A 20,507-nucleotide genomic window follows, 5' to 3' on the forward strand; every position below is an offset into this window, starting at 1 on the left:
AGTGGGAAGCCAGTCCACAGACAGATGCAAAGATGAGAGACCATATGGTCCTGAGAGGCAGAAAAGTTAACAGTGGTTCCTGGCTTTCCATTTCTAATTCCATGTGGTCTCAATGAACTTTCTTTGCATCTCTTTAGATGATTATGAGATCGCCTGTTAAAGAGGCAGATTCTACTCCCTAGGGACAAAAGTGCCCTAAATAAGCTAACATGTTCATGTAACAAATAAACATGTCACTGGCATATCTTTTGTTCTTGCTGTTTGTTAAGAAGATTGAACAATGTTTACAATATAAAACAGTCCTTCCTTAAAGATTTATGTATCAACATCCCAAGGTACTGCCTTGCTTTGTGTCAGTGGAGGAGGAAATAGGAAGAGAAAAGAATTCTGAAAAAGAATTTCAAGGTTCATGGCTAATCTCCTACAGAATGTCTATACAATACCTGCTTCTTGGAAGAAACATGGATTCCTTAATGAACACGGAACCAGAGAGGAGGATATACCAGCAGGTCCCAATATCATCAGGACTGAAAAGAAAAAACAATAGAATCAGATGATTATCTACAACCAAAAAAGAAATCAAAACATAATATAGCACAAAGTACAATACCCATGTTATTTTTAGAATCATGAAGAACAATGAAATAGCACAAAACATGTACATAAAATACCATTATTTGACTATTGTAATTCTTTTTTAAATTACTTTTTACCCCTCAAATAAGCTGAAGCTATTTATCAGTATATTTGTTTTAAATGTTCTTTAAAGCTATAGCACTTAGCATTCCAAGTTTCTTTTTTAGTTTAATTTTTTTGAACTAAAACATTTTTCCTTGCTTCATAAAACAAAAAAACATAAAGAGCTAAATAGTGAAACTCAGTCTTCCCAACCTATTCCCCTGTCTACCAAGCTCTCACATTTCTGTACCACACTTGTTGGATATTCTTTCAAAATTTCTTCATGCACACAGAAATAGACATATATTCTTATTCCCTCCACCATCTTTTTTTCTTTTTACAGAAAAGACAGCACACTCTACAGTGTTCTTTCCTTTGAAACAACTCTTAGAGATCTTTTCATTGGAAGACATCTTCCAGACGTGCCATATTTGACTTGAGCAACTCCCTACAGCCACTCATTTCAATTGTTTGTAATAATACGCAATTACTTAAAAAAAATAAAAACGGCAGAGTAATCTGTATGTACAATAATAACTGTAACTAGTAACTAGAAGTGCAACTGTTGAGTCAAAGGGTACATATACCTAATTTTGATAAATATTCTAAAATTGTTCTCCACAGGTGGTTAGCAACTTCTTTGCTTACCTGCTTCCCCACAGCCTTACTAAGATAGTTTGTTATATCTACTTAACAAATGAGTAACAATTTTATGACAAGGGCTTCCAGGTGTTTAGGATACTTCAGGAAACAACAATAACAAAAAAATATCCCTAGAATTAAATTAAACAAGGACCGATATAGTAAAGGGACAACTGGTATCAATTTAGTGCTTTACAGTTTACGAATCATTTTCTATCACTTCAACTGTCCTGTGAGGGAGTGACATCAGCATCATGGTGGAGTGGGTTCTCCTCTCAAAGATACAATCAAAAGGCCATTCATATTCCAACAGAGGACATCTGCACAACACAAAAGACGTCTGAGAGACCCAAGCAGCCATATGTTGGAAAGTGGAGGAGCTGAAGCCACCCCCCACACTCACAAGAAACTGGAATGAGGTAAGAGAATGATTCTTTTCTTCCTGACGGACAGCAACCCAGGGATTGTGAATGTCCTACGGGGGGGAAAGCAGGAAGGGAGTGGCAGTCCTCTGCAGTAACGCCATAGATCTCTGAGATTCCTCACAGCTGAGGGAAAAGCCCCTCACAGGGGTGACTAGCTATCATGGGGGTGTCTTCATCAAGCCAACATCCCAGGAGAGCAGACAGCAAAGGCAGAGTGAGAATGCCCTGAGATCATGCAAGAAAAATAAAGCATCCCTCCCCACCCCACCCAGCACGCCAGCCCAGCACCTGGGAGCTGTCCCGTGGATTGCAGCAGGCTCAGAACATGCAGCTCTTGAGTCCCACCCAGTGGCAACAGGTGGAAGAAGCAATCAAATACTACCACAATGCAGAAGCACAAATCCACACCATCTAGCAGTATGAAAAAATATATGAAATCTCTGGACCAGAAGGAAAATGACAAGTATCCAGAAATCAATCATGAAAATAGAAATGTATAACCTAAATGACAGAGAATTCAAAATAGCTATCATTAAAAAACGCAAGGAGTTAAAAGAGAATGCAGATAGATAGTTCAATGATTTCAGGAGCTACTTCACAAAAGAGATTGAAATCATAAAGAAGAACCAATCAGAAATATTGGATAGGGGCTGGCCCCATGGCCAAGTGGTTACGTTCACATGCTCCGCTGCAGCAGCCCAGGGTTTCGCTGGTTCGGATCCTGGGCGCAGACATGGCACCGCTCATCAGGCCACACTGAGGCGGCATCCCATATGCCACAACTAGAAGGACCTGCAACTAAGATATACAACTATGTACTAGGGGGGATTTGGAGAGATAAAGCAGGAAAAAAAAAAAGATTGGCCACAGTTGTTAGCTCAGGTGCCAATCTTTAAAAAAGAAGACAGAAAAAAAGAAATATTGGATATGAAAAACACAATGGAAGAGATAAAGCAGAATATAGATTCCCTGAATAGCAGAGCTGATAGCATGGAGGAACAAATCAGCAACATTGAGGACAGAAATATAGAAATGCTTCAGATGGAGGAGGAGGAAGAACTAAGACTAAAAAGAAATGAAGGAAGTCTCCAAGAAATATCCAACTCAATTAGGAAATGCAACATAAGGATTATAGCTATTCCAGAGGGAGAAGAGAAGGAGAATGGAGCAGAGAGCTTGTTCAAAGAAATAATAGCAGAGAGCTTCCAAATTTGGGGAAGAAGCTGGAAATTCATGTGAAAGAGGCCACCAGATATCCTAAAGATGTCAATGTAAAAAGGTCTACTGCAAGACATATAGTAGTGAAGCTGGCAAAAGTCAATGACAAAGAAAACATACTAAGGGCAGCAAGGCAGAAGAAAATAACTTACAAGGGAACCCCTATTAGCCTTTCAGCAGATTTCTCAGCAGAAACCTTACAGGCTAGGAGAGAGTGTAATGATATATTCAAATGCTTGAAAGACAAAAACACTCAGCCAAGAATACTCTAGCCTACAAAAATATCCTTCAGATATGACAGAGAAATAAAAACTTTCCCATATAAACAAAAGCTAAGGGAGTTCATCGCCACAAGAGCCCCCTACAAGAAATCGTCAAGAAGGCCTTCGTACCATAAAAAACAGAAGAGAGAGGCTACAAAGCCCTGAGTAAGAAGATAAATAGGTAGACAAAAACAGAAAATTATAGCTATCCATCAGAACAGGTTAGCAAATACTCAAGTATAACATTAAAGATAAAGTGAAGGAAAACACCAAAAACAAAGATAATCTTGCCATTTTAACCACCAACTCACAACCCAAAATGGAATAAGATGTGACAGAAACAACTTAGGAGGAGAAGAGGAAAGAGATTGAATCAGCATAGTCTAAGGAACCAAGACGTCATCAGAAAATGGACTATCTCATCTACAAGATTTTGCATAGAAACCTCAGCATAATCACTAACAGAGACACAAATAATAAGAAAACTAAGAAACACAGCATAAAAAACTACCTAATCAAATTGGTAGTTTGAAATACACGTGATGAGAGACAAAGGAAATGCAGGAGAAATGGAAAACGAGCAATAAAATGGCAGCAGTAAGCCCTCCTACATCAATAATCACTCTAAATGTAAATGGATTGAATTCTCCAAGAAAAAGACAGAGTGGTGAGATGGATTAAAGAAGACCCAACAACATGCTGGCTCCAGGAAACACATCTCAACTCCAATGACAAACACAGGCTCAGAGTGTAAGGATAGAAAACGATACTCTAAGCTAATGGCAAACAAAAGAAAGCAGGTGTTGAAATACTTAGAGCAGACAGTAGATTTCAAGATAAGACAGGTAAAGAGAGACAAAGAGGGGCAGTGTATAATCATCAAAGGGACACTCCTCCAAAAAGACATAACACTTATTAATATCTATGCACCCAACACAGGAGCACCAAGTACACAAAGTAAATATTAACAAACCTGAAAGGAGACATTAACAACACAATAATAGAAGGGGACCTAAACACTCCACTCACATCAATGGATAGATCATCCAGACAGAAAGTGAACAAGCAAACAGTGGAATTAAATGAAAAGATAGACCAGTTGGACTTAAGAGATATATAGAGAACACTTCATCCCAAAACAGCAAAATACACATTCTTCTCAAGCATGCCTGGAACACTCTCAAGGATAGACCATATGTTGAGAAATAAGGAAAGCCTCAATAACTTTAAGAAGATTGAAATAATAACAAGCACCTTTTCTGACCACATTGCTATGGAACTAGAAATTAACTACAAGAAAAAAACCTGAGAAAGGGACAAAGATGTGGACACTAAACAGCATGCTACTGAACAAACAAAGGATCACTGAAGAAATTAAAGGAGAAATAAAAAAATATCTGGAGACAAATGAAAATGTACCATACCAATTCACATGGGATGCAGCAAAAGCAGTACTAAGAAGGAAATTCATTGCAATGCAATACAGGCTCACCATAACAAACAAGAAAAATCCCAAATAAGCTAACTCAAACTACACCTAACTGAATGAGAAAAAGAAGAACAAAGCCCAAAGTCAGCAGAGGAGGGAAATAATAAAAATCAGAGTAGAAATAAATGCAAAAAAGACAGTAGAAACAAAAATGCAATAGGAAGGATCAATGAAACAAAGAGCTGGCTCTTTGAGAAGATAAACAAAATTGGCAAACCCCTGGCCAGACTTAAAAAGGAAAAAAGAGAGAACGCTCAGATAAAGTTAGAAATAAAAGAGGAGAAATTACAATGGATGCCACAGAAACACAAATGATTATAACAGAACACTATGAAAAGCTATATGTCAACAAATTGGACAATCTATAGGAAATGGATAAATTCTTAGACTCTTACAACCTCCCAAAGCTGAATCAAGAAGAAACAGACCATCTCAATTAGACCCATCACAAGTAAAGAGATTGAAACACTAATCAAAAACATCCAAAAAAATAAAAGTTCAGGACCAAATGGCTTCCCTGGTGAATTCTACCAAACGTTCAAATAGTATTTAACACCAATTCTTCTTAAGCTATTCCAAAAAATTAGGGAAGACAGAATACTTCCTAACACATTCTACGAGGCTAACATCACTCTGATACCAAAGCCTGACAAGGACAGCATAAAAAAGGAAAACTGCAGGCCAATATTGCTGATGAACATAGATGCAAAAATCCTCCACAAAATATTGGCAACCCAAACACAGCAATATATCAAAAAGATCTTACACCATGATCAAGTGGAATTTAAAACAGAGACACAGGGATGGTTCAATATCTGCAAATCAATGTAATACACCACAGTAACAAAATGAGGAATAAAAACTACATGATCATCTCAATAGATGCAGAGCAAGCATTTGACAAGATCCAACAGCCATTTATGATTAAAAAAAAAAAAAACTCTTAACAAAATGGGGATAGAAGGAAATTACAACATAATAAAGGCCATATATGACCAGCCAACGTCATACTCAATGGGGCAAAAACAGCTCCCTGCCTTCATGGAGCTTATATTCCAGTTGGACAATACAGATAATAAACAATAAAAACAATAAATTGGTAAACTATAAGTCAGTGCTCTGGAGAAAAAATTACTGTAGGATAGAAAATGAGTAGTGTGTTACAGTTTTAAATGGGTGATCAGGACAAGTCTCACTGAGAAGAGCACATTTGATTAAAGGAGATGAGTTAGCCAAAGGGATCCCTAAGGGATCAGCATTCCAGGCAAAAGGCAGGGAGGATCCAGGCACAAGTGCAAAGAGCACAGGCTGACACTGTCTTGCAACAGGCCAGTGAGGTGTGGCTGATGCAGCATGGGTGAGGGGCAAGCCATAGGTAAGCATAAGGCATCTATCATTGAGGCTTTTTATCAATCCTTTGGGTTTTCGCCAATTGGCTTGGATGAAAGTGGTATTTAGTGTAATTTTATTTTTCATTTCTTTTTGTTATTATCATAAAAGCATCTTTTTTCTTATGTTCATGACCCATATCTATTTCTTTGTCTGTGAAATCAGTTCATAATTTTTAGCCAATTTTCTACTTGGGACTTTTTCTTACCTAGAAGCACTTTATTAAAAATTAGCCTTTTGAAAACATGGGCTATGAATACCTTTTTCCTCAGTTTGTTGCTTATGCTTTGCCTTTGTTTACTGTGCTTCTTGCCACGTGTAAGTAATTTTATTTTATAGAGCCAAGTTTACCAAATATATTAGTGAGGATACAGGCTCAGTTACTATTAAAACAAAATGCAAAACACAGCAACGGCTTAACCAAGGAGGAAGTTCACTTCTTTCTCACACACATAATAACAGTCTTAGCACCAGGACCCCAAGGCTGATATGGTGGCTCAATGGTATCCACACCCAGGCTCTTTCTATTGTGTGGCTCAGTCATCCTCCACTGGCAGCTTCCATCTCATGTTCTGAGGCAGCAGCTCCAAATCTCAGCACCATATCCACATTCTAGCCAGTGGGAGGGGCAGAGAGGAAATACAGAGCACACCCATTTCTTTTAACAGTTCAACATGGAAGCTGCCTGCTACCTTTTCCTCATATCCCAATGAATCACAAGTGTGTTGCAAGGAAGTCTTTGGAAATCTCTGCCAAGTCATTTTTTCCCCCTTGGTAAACGGATTCCAAACGTTTTTAAAGGACACTAAATTCTACTTACAATTCTGAATAATTTAGTTACTTAAAATGCCAATCACTATCACCTAATCATTCTCCTTTTGCTACTTGCTTCCAAAGTAAATCAGCAGCTGATCACTGTTTTCCCCAAGTCCATTCTTTACCAATTTCAAAACTACGTAGTCCTCAACAGCAATGCCTCAAGAAAACAAAGGGAAATATTGTCAAATAAGAGTTTAGTTCCAATGAAACCATAAAAGTAAAATGATTTCTCAAATGAAAATGCAAAATATCTCCAAAAATAATTTCTACCCTTTTCTCCCCAGTTTTTAATCATTAGCTTTTATAATCAACAATCATTTACCATTTAGGGAAGAAAGCTCACTTGTCTTTTTTTTAACATAAGGTGACAGCATTATTACTAAATTCTGACTTATATCAAGCAAAAATTTGTTCTGCCAGAGATAAGAATAGTTTAAAGCTTTTGTAATAACAAGAAATAAAACATTAAAAATAAAGATCAAACAAAGAAATTATTTTGGAAACTTAATCTGCTTTTAAAATGTTCCCTTTACCACCAAAAGGTTGGTCAAGGAAATAAAAGCTAGAAAAATAGGAAATTAAGGTAGATTGCCATGGCCTTGGGCAAGTTAGTAGAACTGCTGCGAGAATTAAATGAATGATGCTCATTAAATGCAAATAATAATTATTCTATAGTTTTTTATCATGTTAAAAAGTCCAATCAGGGGCCAGCCCCTGTGGCCTAGTGGTTAAGTTCACAGCGCTCTGCTTTAGCAGCCCAGGTTCAGTTCTCGGGCATGGACCCACACCACTCGTCTGTTAGCAGCCATGCTGTGGTGGCGACCCACATGAAAAAAAGAAAAAAGGAGGAAGATTGGCAATGGATGTTAGCTCAAGGTGAATCTTCCTCAGGGGGAAAAGAAATGTGCAATCAATGTCACCATGGTTTAGCTTAACTGTGACATAAAGAAATGTAATATTCAGGGGCTGGCCCAGTGGCACAGCAGTTAAGTTCGCATGTTGCACTTCGGTGGCCCAGGGTTCACTGGTTTGGATCCTGGGTACAGACATGGCACCGCTTGGCAAAGCCATGCTGTGGTAGGCATCCCACATATAAAGTAGAGGAAGATGGGCATGGATGTTAGCTCAGGGCCAGTCTTCCTCAGCAAAAAGAGGAGGATTGGCAGCAGTTAGCTCAGGGATAATCTTCCTCAAAAAAAAAAGAAGAAAAAAGAAATGTAATGTTCATTGACTTCTCAGTTATTCCATAACTGTCCATTCTGAAAGCAAAATTACTATGGAAAACATAAATACAAAGTTTGTAAACTCAGCTTTCCTGGCACTGATCATAAAACATACATGAAGTAGTAGGTGACCAATGATAAAATACTGTGACAGTAAATATTCTGGTACCCTGAATACCCACTGATTAGCCCATAATTAGCTTACCTCTACATGTCAGCCAAGGCTTGGAAAAGATGAAGGAGGTGACAATAAGAAACTGGTCCTCTCAATATCTCCCACTTATAATTTCGTTTACCTGACAGATGGGCTATTTCTGTACCTTCTCCAAAAAATTCAAATGTTAACTCTCAAGAGCTACATTTGCTTGAGTTGGCATTTGCAGAGAATGATCATTCAATCAACAATCACATTGAATTTAGTGAACATTTACTACCTGCCAAACCAAATAAGATCATCATAATTTCTTTATTACTGAGTTATCTCTTTTAAAGATTCAGGTTTTATAAAAGTAAGCACATTAGAACTAAGAATACAAAAACAGTAAATCTTAAAGACGTTCTAGAAATAGCTATAAACTAGAAAGACCCTCCTCTCCTCCTTCTTCCCACCAACCCTGCCCCCCGCCCCCTGGCCCTGGACCTCATGTTTGGTTTCTGTTCTGAAAATTCCTTGCTGTGAGATGCCACCACAAAATCTGTTACTTAGTCTTAATCATCCAGAAAATTCTCCAGACTTTATTAGAAATCACTGGACTACCCGTGCTTACTTTTTTCACTTATGGCTATGCCTCACGAAGGCAGTGTTTCAGCATAGGGTACAACCTGCTTCCCTTCAAGTTCTGCAAACACTCCCTTCTCACAGTGCAGACGTTACCCATGAGGCTTCACAGCACTTTTACATGAACCGAGTGATGACTGTCACCTCAGAAGAAAAGATGAAGAAATTCTAAGAACAGTACTTGGCAGTAGCAGCATCAAACTCTTCTACATTTAAGGGGTTAGCAAACTGAATCCAAGATCTTGCTTGCAGACAACACTGGCAATGAAGCTGGCTAACAGGAGTTTGACTATTATTATTATTATTACTACCACTACTACTATTACCTAGGACTAATAATACTGAGATTTTATTCTGTCCAGTGGTTCCCAAGCTTGAATATGCATATGAATCACCTGGGATACTCATTAAAAATGCATGTTTCCAGGCTCTATCTATTTCACCCAATCCCCCAGTCTGATCATTAGGTGGGAGGTCCATCACAGGGCCTTTTAGACAAATATCCCAGGTAATTCTTATGCATGGGGTTTGTCAACTTTGAAAAATTTTGAGAAAATCTGCCTCAATGTCAAACCCCAACAGGAAGAAATGGCAAGAGAAAAACCCTACAATTCTATCAACATCCACGCAATTAAGTTGCATGTGGTGTATTCACCAGTTTTATTTTAATTTTATGAGTAAGGGTTAAAATTATGAGCTAATGGCAAAAGCTGAATCTTGGAATAAATCTGACAGAGCATTTCCAAACATCCTTAGTCTTATACCACAAGTAATGGGTGCAAAAGAGAAACCCAAAGATTAAAGAGGGACATATAGCAAAGTGGTACTTTGCAAGTCTCTCTGATCAGCCAAAACGGACATTTAGAAAAGATCTACAATTTTTATACTGAGCTAAGAACTGCAATGGACAATTGATTTGATTCTAATACATCCCATTCTACAATCGACACAATGAAAACCACAAAAGCCAGGTGTAAGACAAGGTACTCTGAAAGGCTCCCATTTTTGGTTTTCATCAACAGGGAGGAAACGAATAAAGCCACACAAAACAAAGCAAACAAAGAAAATATAAATAGACCATCACAAAGCGATCAATTCACCTTCCAGTATAATCAGATAGGAGACCTCTGAAGCCATCAAAATTATGGTCCCTATTGCACATTATTCCAAGTCCAAGCCAGAATGGCAAGTTTAGACTTCGAATAAAGGGAAAGAGGCAAAAATAAAATCTGGTCCCACTCTTTTCCCATCTTATTTCCTTCTGCTCCTCAACACAAACCCACCACTGCTGACAGGCTGCTCTCCTGTCTGTTCCTTCCCAACTCTGCCCATCTGTCCAAGATGTCTCCCTCTCTCCACCTTCTAAATCACATGGGACCTTAAAGGAATGGCTCAAACCCTACTTCTTTAATAAATCTTCTCACTCACTGTTTTCCAAACTCCAAAATACTTATCTAATTTTACTCTATCTTATGTTTTTCTCTTTTGATTTCTTATTCCTAAAGTATCTAGCTATCTTCCTCCAACTACACTGAACCTCCTTTTAGGCAGGAACTGTGTGCTGCACCTAGTAGAAACTGGGCAATATTTCAGTTATCATTTGCTCAGGCAAATCAGATCTTGACATGCTCTGCTTATAACCCATGGTTCCTTAACAGCAGAAAGCCCAAACCCCTTGGCGTAGCACATGAAGGAAGCACTATGTTGCCATGCAAAGAGCAAAGGTCTTGGAACCTACTTTCTTTCATACTAGCCATGTGATCCTGGTGGAATCAAATTCTGAGATTCTAGTTCCTCAACAGTAAAATGAGGATATCAATACCTTCTTCACAACAATACTTTGATTTAATAAAACAGTATATATGCAGTACCTTGCATAACAGCCACATTTAAAAACACTAGTTTTCTTCATCTCTTTCCTTCTATTATAACCATCTCTGAAAGGGTCAACCTACAACTTTCCTTTCTTTCCTAACCCCAACATATCCTATACTGCAAACTTCACCCTATTCAGCCATACTACAGTTTTTTCCTACCTATGCCTCAGGGCCTTCAAACAAACCTGCTATTCTAGGTTCTGAATAGTACCTTTTACCTAGTACATTTACTACTCATCCTTTGAAATCTAGGTTAGCTACCAGTTCCTCTGAGAAGTGTTTTAGTGTCTTCCAAACAAAGTGAGTCATTTTCCTCCTGGGTTCCCAGAACACTTTGTACATGCTCCCATTAAGCAGCTGTGGGAGGGTCATAATTATTTATTTTAGGAGTCTTCCCCATTAGCTTTTAAACTCCTCTAACTCATCAGTACCCCCAATATATACACTACATAATGCTTGATTGGCACTCAGATATTTTCTTAATGAATGAATTAATAACTGAATAGACACTAACTCAGATTAAGGTAATAAAGTGTCTGAAAGTCAAAGATATAAGTTTCAATTTACCAGTAACTGGAAAAATGAAGCGAGACTTAAAGAACTTCCATAGGAATATCCTAGAAATCCACAAGGTGGCGATGTCCCCACATGAAAGAGCTGTGTGCACAGCTCCACAGTCCCTATTAATAAAGCAGGAAGCTAATACAATGATCAAGTTGCACTTGACAAAGCGTGCTGAAAGAATAATAACCTAATAAATCAAAAGAAAACTGATTAAATCAGCAAACACGATTATTAGGGGGCAAAAAAGTAACGTGAAAAAGCTACTTTACTCAGCTGCTAATTCGATGTGGATCGCAATCAGCCAAAAAGATTGCTTATGGTAATGAAAGCAAGGAGGACTGAGGAAAGACTTGTTAACAAACCAGGAGTGGCAGGGGTCGGGGAGACGCCTGTGGGCAGAGTACTGAGCTAGCATGACATTCAGCTCAAACCAGGCCTCCTGCCAGCCACAAGCCGTAAACACAGACGTCTAAGTCTTCATGTGTATGCGTGTTAGGGGGAGGGGGAGGACAAACAGAACTGAAAGAATGGTACCCATGCAAAATCCAAACAATTTGGGAGAAGAAGTTAGTGCTTTCCAAGATGATCCTGATAAAATATGGCACGAGGAGGGCATCAGGGCTACAAGAAGGGATTCCTCCCACCTGAGCAGCTCAAGTGAAATACGGCATTAGCACAAGCCAGAAGTGACCCAGAGGAGTAAAGAAGCACCTCTACAATGCTTTATACGGGCAGCATTAACAAGGCTATTGAACACAGAGAAGCAAATGGATGGCAATTGCATGGCAAATAAGAATGGGTGATAGGAGCACTGGTGAAATGTCCAGAAACAGTGGTTAGGAAACCCATTCAAGGAAGAGGTGGTGACACAGCAATCAGAGAGGGGTGAGGTACAACTGAGACCACATGCACCACCAACAACAATTTTGAGGGTAGTTTAGAAAGAAAGATTGCATTAGACTACCCAGGACATTATCCCATATTCAAACAACAAAGCTGTTGGCATCGAGGAGAAATGGAAACAGGATTCTTACAACCTAGGGCTAATGGCTTCACATCTTGAGCTAAAAAACCAGAAAGGTAAATAAAACAAAAGCAGAGACAACTAGCAAGGAATCCCAGAGGGCCAGCCACCAGTGATTAAAACTAGAAAACACCTGTAGCTTTTCCTGTATCCACTGTCTCAGCAACATCATCCAACCAAAGGCTAAAACCAGAAAAGAGAAGTCTTCCCGTTTCTCCCTCTCCACAACCTACTAGCACACTCTGTTGGTTCCTCTCAGAAGACTCTCTTAATCCAAGCCCTTTGCTGAAGTTCAGGGCCTCGTTTTTGCTCCCCTCTACTGTTCTTCCACTCTTCTGACCAGCTTAGACTTGTACTCTCAAATATATGATTATGCCAAAAACCAAAGTGAAAATAACCTTATTTACAACAAGTTATGCTTTATCCTTTCACTGGAGTCCAGCAGTTCAGATCAGAGGTTTTCTTTTTTTCTTTTTCTTTTTTTTTTTTGGTGAGGAAGATTGTCCCTGAGCTAACATCTGTGCCAATCTTCCTCTATTTTGTATGTGGGACTCCACCCATGGCATGGCTTAATGAGTGGTATATAGGTTTGCGACCAGGATCCAAACCCGCAAACCCAGGGCCACCAAAGTGGAGCATGCAAATGTAACCACAACGCCACTGGGCCGGCCCCCAGAGGTTTTCAACACATACTGGTGAGCCCCTTGGGACTGCACACTACCCAGCCCTGTTTCAACCATAACAGCCACTCCCACTGAGCTGAGTAGGATGTCCTATGAACAAATTGTTCCACGGCTTTAAAAAAGTTCTAACAATGGCCACCTTCCAATATGCAGATGGCTTTTCAGATACACAATGATTTTAATCTTTTTCACAAATACATTACTTCTGTTACTGGTTTTATCATAAAGTTTAATAATTATTTGAACTTGTTTGCTCCTCTGCTGGGGCTCTAAGCTATAAGCTCAAAGACAAAATATGTATTATTTCGTTTTGTATGGCCAATGGCACAAAGTAAGCTCACTAGATAAATTAATGCAACACAGCCTCGTAAGCAACCCTAACAATACCTAGTCAAAAGAAAAGTACACTGTGCGCACCATTTTTACTAAGACATAAAGTACAGAACATATTTTAGAAAGAGCTCTACCAAGAGTTAAAGGTTTTGGTATTTATACTTTTGACTTACAGAACAGCAATATTTTATTATAAAAATATACTTCATAATATTCAATTACATATAAATATATAAATTATATATAAATTCTCACACTTATGAAAACAACACATTTAAAAAGTAGGGGATAACGTTTTTCTATTTCCTAAAAGCTCTAAATTATAAGGAAGTTACTTCACTTCTATAGTTAAAAATCCTGAAGAAAAAAAGCACCATTTTAACATTATGTTTTTCAGAAAATCCTTATTCTCCAATCAACAGCAACTCCATTACAAGGGCCTGGAACCAACAAATAGGATAAGTCAGTAACATCAATAAGAACTCTGAAAACTGAGGAAAACATTAAGGATATTTCAGCTTTATTTTAAAAATATTTTATTTTGAAATATATTGAAATATTTATTTTGAAAATATTTTTATTTTGGACAAATATTACTATTTGAAAATATAGAGGATATAGTGGACATTCATTTTTTTAAATCATGATAGTTCACTTAACTAGCAGAGTGAACAACATAAACTGCTAAAGAACCAGTAAAGTAAAAAATTCTGCAGCCTCATTCATGCAGTCATTCTTAAATTTATAAAATTCATTTTAAAAATGAAATAAACAGGGATGCCTTGGGAGCTATGAAGTTATTCAATAAATTTTTTTTTGAATGAAAGAAAAAATGTCAATGCAGATTATGTATTTGTTACACTACATCAGCCAATGATTCAGCTATACTGAGGGCGGAGGGATTTATCCAAGGGCTCAAGGAACAATTCATCAAATTTAAAAAGAGTGGCCAAATCCAAAAAATTGACTCTTTTGAAAACCACCAACGGGTCATGAAATTAATTTACAAATCTGTGTCTTTTAGAGTTACGTACTACAATTTCATTTTCACAACAAACCTGTTCCTCTTCTAGAGAAAATTGGTGCTCAGAAATGTTAAAGTAACTTGAGTCCAATTCAAAGCCACATGTGCCCATCCTCACTAAGCAGGGGTCTCGAGTGACTGCAACCACACTGCCAGTGGACAGCACCCCAAACCTGCACTTAGCAGAAAGCAGATGCAGTAAGCCTTATTTATTGACTTACACATTACTTTAAACAGCTATATCTAAGAGGAGTTCAGAGGTTTTTATTCACTAAGTAGTTTTATAGAAAATTGATACCAAGAATCTAACACCTAATGTGCAGTCAGCTGTTTTATTATGAAATTAGACCATTATCTGCCAATCTATCAAAGGAGCATCTTCCTTTGAAATAAATTCAAAAAATAACAACAAAGAAGAGACTAAATGCAAATTTCTGTGCTAGGCATGGCAAATATAAACTTGAAACATGGAGTCCCTGCCCTGATGGAGTTTACAGACTAAATAAGTTTTTTAATGTTTTTATTTAACTTCTATTCACCACAAAAATAAGACATTTTCATTTAAAGACTAATAGTAAATATAAAAATAACAACATTGCAAAACAGCTTTAAAGTATCACCATATGCACAATCTTCTTAAGTATGGGGGGGGGTGTATTGGAATTTTCATACTTACACACAGCACATGAGTACATCATAACATGCCAGGCTTGGTGGTTGAACATTCTGGTACTACAGTTCTATGCAAAGGCTAACCCTTAAAGATATCATTCTTTCAAATAAGTGAAAACCCTCGGTTTCACTGTTTTCTTTACACACACATACAAGTATAGTAAAATTATGGAAACGTGGACAAGGAGGATACATCTGTGGTTACATCTTGCTGGGGAACAAAGGAAAGCAGATTTGAAGTATTTTGTTTTTCAGGGTAAAAAAAAAAAAAAGAACTAAATTGCAACCCAGGTATTAGATGAGTTCTTTTGTAATAATTTAAAAACAAGACTGTAGGGTAAAATAAAATGAGAGCTCGGCCACATCGGAAGGAAAAGGTAGTACAATAACTGGATATGGGCCAAAGTGTGAAAGAAGAACGTTCTTAAGGATGGAAGACAGTCTGCAGGACAGGAGGCAGGAGGAGCGGTCCACAACACAGGTGAGAACAGGAATAACCACATTGTGCAGGACAAAGGACACCTCTTCCTCCTGGAGGGGAGAGTGAGACCAGACGCAAAGGCAGCTACAGACAAACTGTGGAATCTGAGAAGAAAAGTCAAGCTTGAGGCAAAGCTGGCTAGAGGAGGAAGGGGAGAGCATAAAGGGACAGCAGTGGGCTGGTCGCCTTGCAGAGCAGTGACGGTTGGGACAGCTGCAGTGAAAACAGGAAACCAAGTCAACAAGTGAAGAGACTACTAAAAGCAATGAGTGCACAGCTGAGGCTTGAAGGTCTAAATTGCACATTTACAGATTTAAATGAAAATGCTTTAAAAGACTCAATAAGCCTCAATGCAGCTCTGTTTACGGAGGAACAATTTCCTTTCCTGCAACAAGGAGAGATAAACCCCTTAACAAACTGCTATGAAAACTCTCTTGGAAACCAAAGCATTCAGTCAAACATGTATGTGGAAAACGGGCATCGAGGGGACAGAGTTACATGCATTTACAGTGTGGGTATGTGTGTGTATGCACACTTAAAAAATTCTTTTAATGGTTGAATTTCTGATCCAAAGGTTTTTAGCACTTTAAATACAACTATATATGGCTGGCTATTAAAAAAATACTAAACTGAATAGACATACTTGTTTATGTCATTTCAGATTAAATTCTTAAAGTTATCTCTAAATTAAGTCCCTCGGGTTAGAAATTTATATCGTCCACCTTAGTATTCCGAAGCCAGCAAACTACCTAGCCTATAGTAGATAACAAATGAAAGGAAGGCAGAAATTACCTGACATTCTTGTGCACTGTGTAAAGTTCAACTCATTTTATCTAACTTTCTAATGCAAATACAACTTAGATTCTAAATGAGCAATTCTAAATTTTTTTAAAATTCGATTTTATCAGGACCACAACTTTCTCCCTAATCTCAATACAATTTAAAATGGCATTTTATTATTCTGTTGGTTTACGTTGAGACAACACCACAGTGGGAGTTAGAGCACCGCTATCTAATTCCTTCCTAACAAAAGTTTAAAGCAGCTGAAGAAACGGGGAGACCACAATGCAAATTATCAAAACAACAATGACAATGATCATGACGGCAGCAGCTAACATTTCTGTGCACTTATTATGTATGCACCGCACTAAGTACTTTATACATAATAGTACATCTTATCCTCATACCAACGCTACAGAGTAAGTACTATTATTATTCTTTTCATTTTATAGATGAGAAAAATGAGGTACAGATGTGGATCAAAAGAGTATTATATTTACCTGGTGAAATTATTAGAACCATAGACTCAGAAGTCACCAACACACAAACGTAATAAGGAAAATACTCATCTCTTAGTCATAAAACCAAAGTGTGAAAGTCTTTGATATTCTGACTATACTATGTTCTTTAAGCTCAAGGGAGAACAAGAATAAACAAGTCATCTCCCTCATGAGGTAATAACAACAGGACCCAAAAAGAGGGGTGGTGTTATTAAGTTATCACAGATTTATATACAGCACAAATACAAGTGTTCTTTAATTTTCAAAATTGCACTTACACAAATTGGTAAGAGCAGAAGCATGTCTGTTCAAGGATCACAGAAGAAAATGCTTTAATTACCCTTCACCACAAGATTGACCAAATACTAAGAATCTGATTAAGTGAATCTACAATTAGTATCTGAATTTTTGGTCTTATGAAATCATGATCTACTGAATATCCACAGATTTTTCATTGCTTACTAGCACTGTCACCTAATTCTAACTGGTCAAAAATGAGCAATTGCTACAATCAGCTATAGCTACAAACTCTAGCCTAAATGCATTCAATTTAGGGTTACGTAAGATATGGCTTTGCATTATCAGCATAGCTCACATTCACTGCCTAAACTGACTTAAAAAAAAAAAAAGGAAATTTAAAGACATTGTATTCTACCTCAATTTAAATGAACAATAAATAATAGTTAGGGAGTCAGGATAATGTAGGCAGAACTGTTGATGGGTTTCAGTTGCCACCCTTGTGGAGGCCAGCAGCAGATCCCAACCTGTGCACAAGCATTATCATTTTTTTGCTTTTTTTTTTTTTTTAAGATTGGCACCTGAGCTAACATCTGTTGCCAATCTTCTTTTTTTTTTCCCTCTCTCTCTTCTTCTCCTTCCCAAAGCCCCAAGGTACATAGTTGTATACACTAGTTGTGAGCACCTCTGGTTGTGCTATGTGGGACGCTGCCTCAGCATGGCCTGACGAGCGGTGCAATGTCCATGCCCAGGATCTGAACCAGGATCAGGGCCCCTGAAGCGGAGCACGTGAACTTGGCTTTGGGGCCAGCCGCACGTTATCATTTGTTATGATATGATGGTGGCATGAACGAGGCTGGTGAGGAGGGTAAGAGCTAAGGCTGCAGAATCACAATGTCTGGGCTCAAATCCACATCCCACTTTGAGCAGTGAGACCTTGGGCAAGTTCTTTTTCCTCTCAAAGCCTCCGTTCCCTCATGTGTAAAATTGGGGTGATAATAGTATCTACCTTGCAAGACAGCTATTAGGAGTAATTAATGCATCTTAAGCACTTATTAGAGTACGTGGGACATAGGAAACACTTGTCAAATGTTTGCTATTACTTCATCACCAACACTACCAAAACCTGTTTTGAGGGTGAAGGACAAAATAATAGAAAGTTGACGCTTACTGACACTAGACTGCTTCAATAAATGTCAGTAATATTCATCAGAGATTTCCAACTCTGATATTTGTACAGCCATTCCACTGATAGCTTTTAATTGCTCCTAAAAGAAACAAATATTCTAAGTTATTTACATCTTAATGTCTTCAAGAATAAATATGTTAAGGGCATTTGCCCCTGGTGTTAGTTTTCTTATTATCAATTATGATTTGGTTATTTACTGTTATTCTGTATTTCATAGATGTTCTTTTAAGGTTAGATGGATATTTACAGTTGCCTGCCAAACCGCTCCTAGGTGTCATAGTTTCACAGCTACAACCTAGGAATCATCCTAGATCATATCCACCTGTATCTTCTTGTAAAATCCATCCTTGACTCCCCGAATCCTTCTGTCTTCGCCTCTATTCAAGTATTAGCACCTCAGATTACTGCAATTGTCCCTAGCTATCCACTTGCCTATCCATTCAATCTAATCTACCCTTCATATTTTCATACAGGCACAGATTATTTTGAGGGGATGAGTGGGGTTGGTCACGTCATTTTGCTGCTTGAAAAGTGGCCATCAAGCTACAGATTAAAAGAGACTTAAGAAGGATATCAGGGCTGGCCCCAGGGCCAAGTGGTTAAGTTCACATGCTCCACTTTGGCAGCCCAGGGTTTTGCCCGTTTGGATCCTGGGCGCAAACATGGCACCACTCATCAGGCCATGCTGTGGCCATGTCCCACATAGCACAACCAGAAGGAACTACAACGAAAATGTACAACTATGTACTGGGCGGCTTTGGGAAAGAAGAATAAGGAAAAAAAAGATTGGCAACAGATGTTAGTTCAAGTGCCAATCTTTAAAAAAAAAAAGATATCAACCAGTCAAAATGGATGGACCTTATTCAGATCTTAATTCAAAGAAACTGTAAAAAAAAAAAAAAAAGTTTGGGACAAAGAAATCTGAATATTTTAGTGATATTAAAAAATTATTTTTTAACTTTAATGATAACATGGTTAAGTTTTTTTAAGTCTTCACTCTTAAAGATAAAGATCCATATCAAAATAATTATGGATGAACTGATATGTCTGGATTTACTCCAAAGTAATCCACTGAGAGGGAGGAGAGGGCAGTAAGAGATGAAACACAATTGGCCATCAGTTGACAATGTTGGATAATGAATACGTGGGGGTTTGTTATACTATTGTCTCTAATACTGTGAGCATTTGTAATTTTCCATAATAAAATGTTATTTACAAAAAAAACTCATTTCCAGTTGCCTAAAGAATCAAGACCGACTTTTTTAAACAACACATTCACAAACAAGTGTGACTGCAGCATGCCTCTTCTCTATTCATTACCCTGATCCACACTGCAAGCCAGTCGCACTAAACTTGCCACGATGTTCAAAACATCAGGCCAGGCCCCTTTGCCTCTCTGTGTCCCTGTACATACTGTTCCTTCTCCCAAGAAAGTCTCTCTAGATCACTGGACATACTTCTGAGACCTGGTTCAAAGGGCCACTTCTCCGAGACTCTCCCCATTCCCCTCCAGCCTTCCCCGGCAGTTCTTCAGCCCTTAGCAGGTATCTATAGTCTCAGTTCTTTTGGTTGGTTAGTTTTTGTTGTTGTTGTTTTCCTTTATTGTCCATCCACCTCCCTCAAGAGATTACAGCTTCCTTAAGGGCAGAAGCTGTATTTTATTTATTTCAATAAATAGTCCCTATAATATTCATGGCAAGTTGTAATTATTTAATAAGTGCTTTGAAAACCAGGAAAGAAAGTCAACAGAACGTCAGTCATGACAAACATTATTAACAAAATAATATGTCTAGTAAATCATAGTTTATATATCCTTAATATACCAATATTTATCTACTGTATGTTTATCACATTCTTGAAAAAATTGTCATTTTTTCAAGGAATGTTACATACTTAGAAAACTATATCAATATTATTTAAAGACGGAACTATGCCCAAAGAGAAGTGGACAGCTTATTTTCCTGTTTCTGAAAGAATTATAAGCTAAAATATGACATATACGCTATCTTTGTATCTCTTCTGGTGTGGCTGTGGGTATATTTTGCTCCAGTGGAAAGATTATGCACTATTTCTTATTTCATAATGACAAAAAAAAATCAAAATACTCCATAATGTGAAATAATATTTCTGAGCCACATGTGAGAAATATATAGATACAGATGTGAACTTATCAGCAAAGGACTGTAAACTTTTACTTTATAACAGGAAATAGTTGAAAT

General features: G+C 37.9%; 1 protein-coding gene and 1 long non-coding RNA gene across 14 annotated transcripts in view; one reads left to right on the forward strand and one right to left on the reverse strand.

Moving 5' to 3' along the window:
- The window catches only part of RAPGEF2 (Rap guanine nucleotide exchange factor 2), a 244,967-nt gene that overhangs the window by 139,640 nt on the left and 84,820 nt on the right, over positions 1-20,507 (reverse strand). For all 13 annotated transcript variants that reach the window (XM_014737927.3, XM_070261427.1, XM_014737932.3 and 10 more), the window contains exon 4: positions 444-527. In XM_014737927.3, the coding sequence (XP_014593413.1) occupies positions 444-527 (84 nt within the window). The remainder of the gene's footprint in view (positions 1-443; positions 528-20,507) is intronic.
- LOC111772532 (uncharacterized) overlaps positions 1-20,507 on the forward strand; it is a 63,531-nt gene that overhangs the window by 1,130 nt on the left and 41,894 nt on the right. Inside the window, exon 2 of the long non-coding RNA XR_002806453.2 lies at positions 1,634-1,739. This is a non-coding gene — a long non-coding RNA (uncharacterized lncRNA). The remainder of the gene's footprint in view (positions 1-1,633; positions 1,740-20,507) is intronic.

This window comes from Equus caballus, chromosome 2 (assembly GCF_041296265.1).
Source record: "Equus caballus isolate H_3958 breed thoroughbred chromosome 2, TB-T2T, whole genome shotgun sequence".
In the NCBI taxonomy this organism is placed as follows: Eukaryota; Metazoa; Chordata; class Mammalia; order Perissodactyla; family Equidae; genus Equus; species Equus caballus.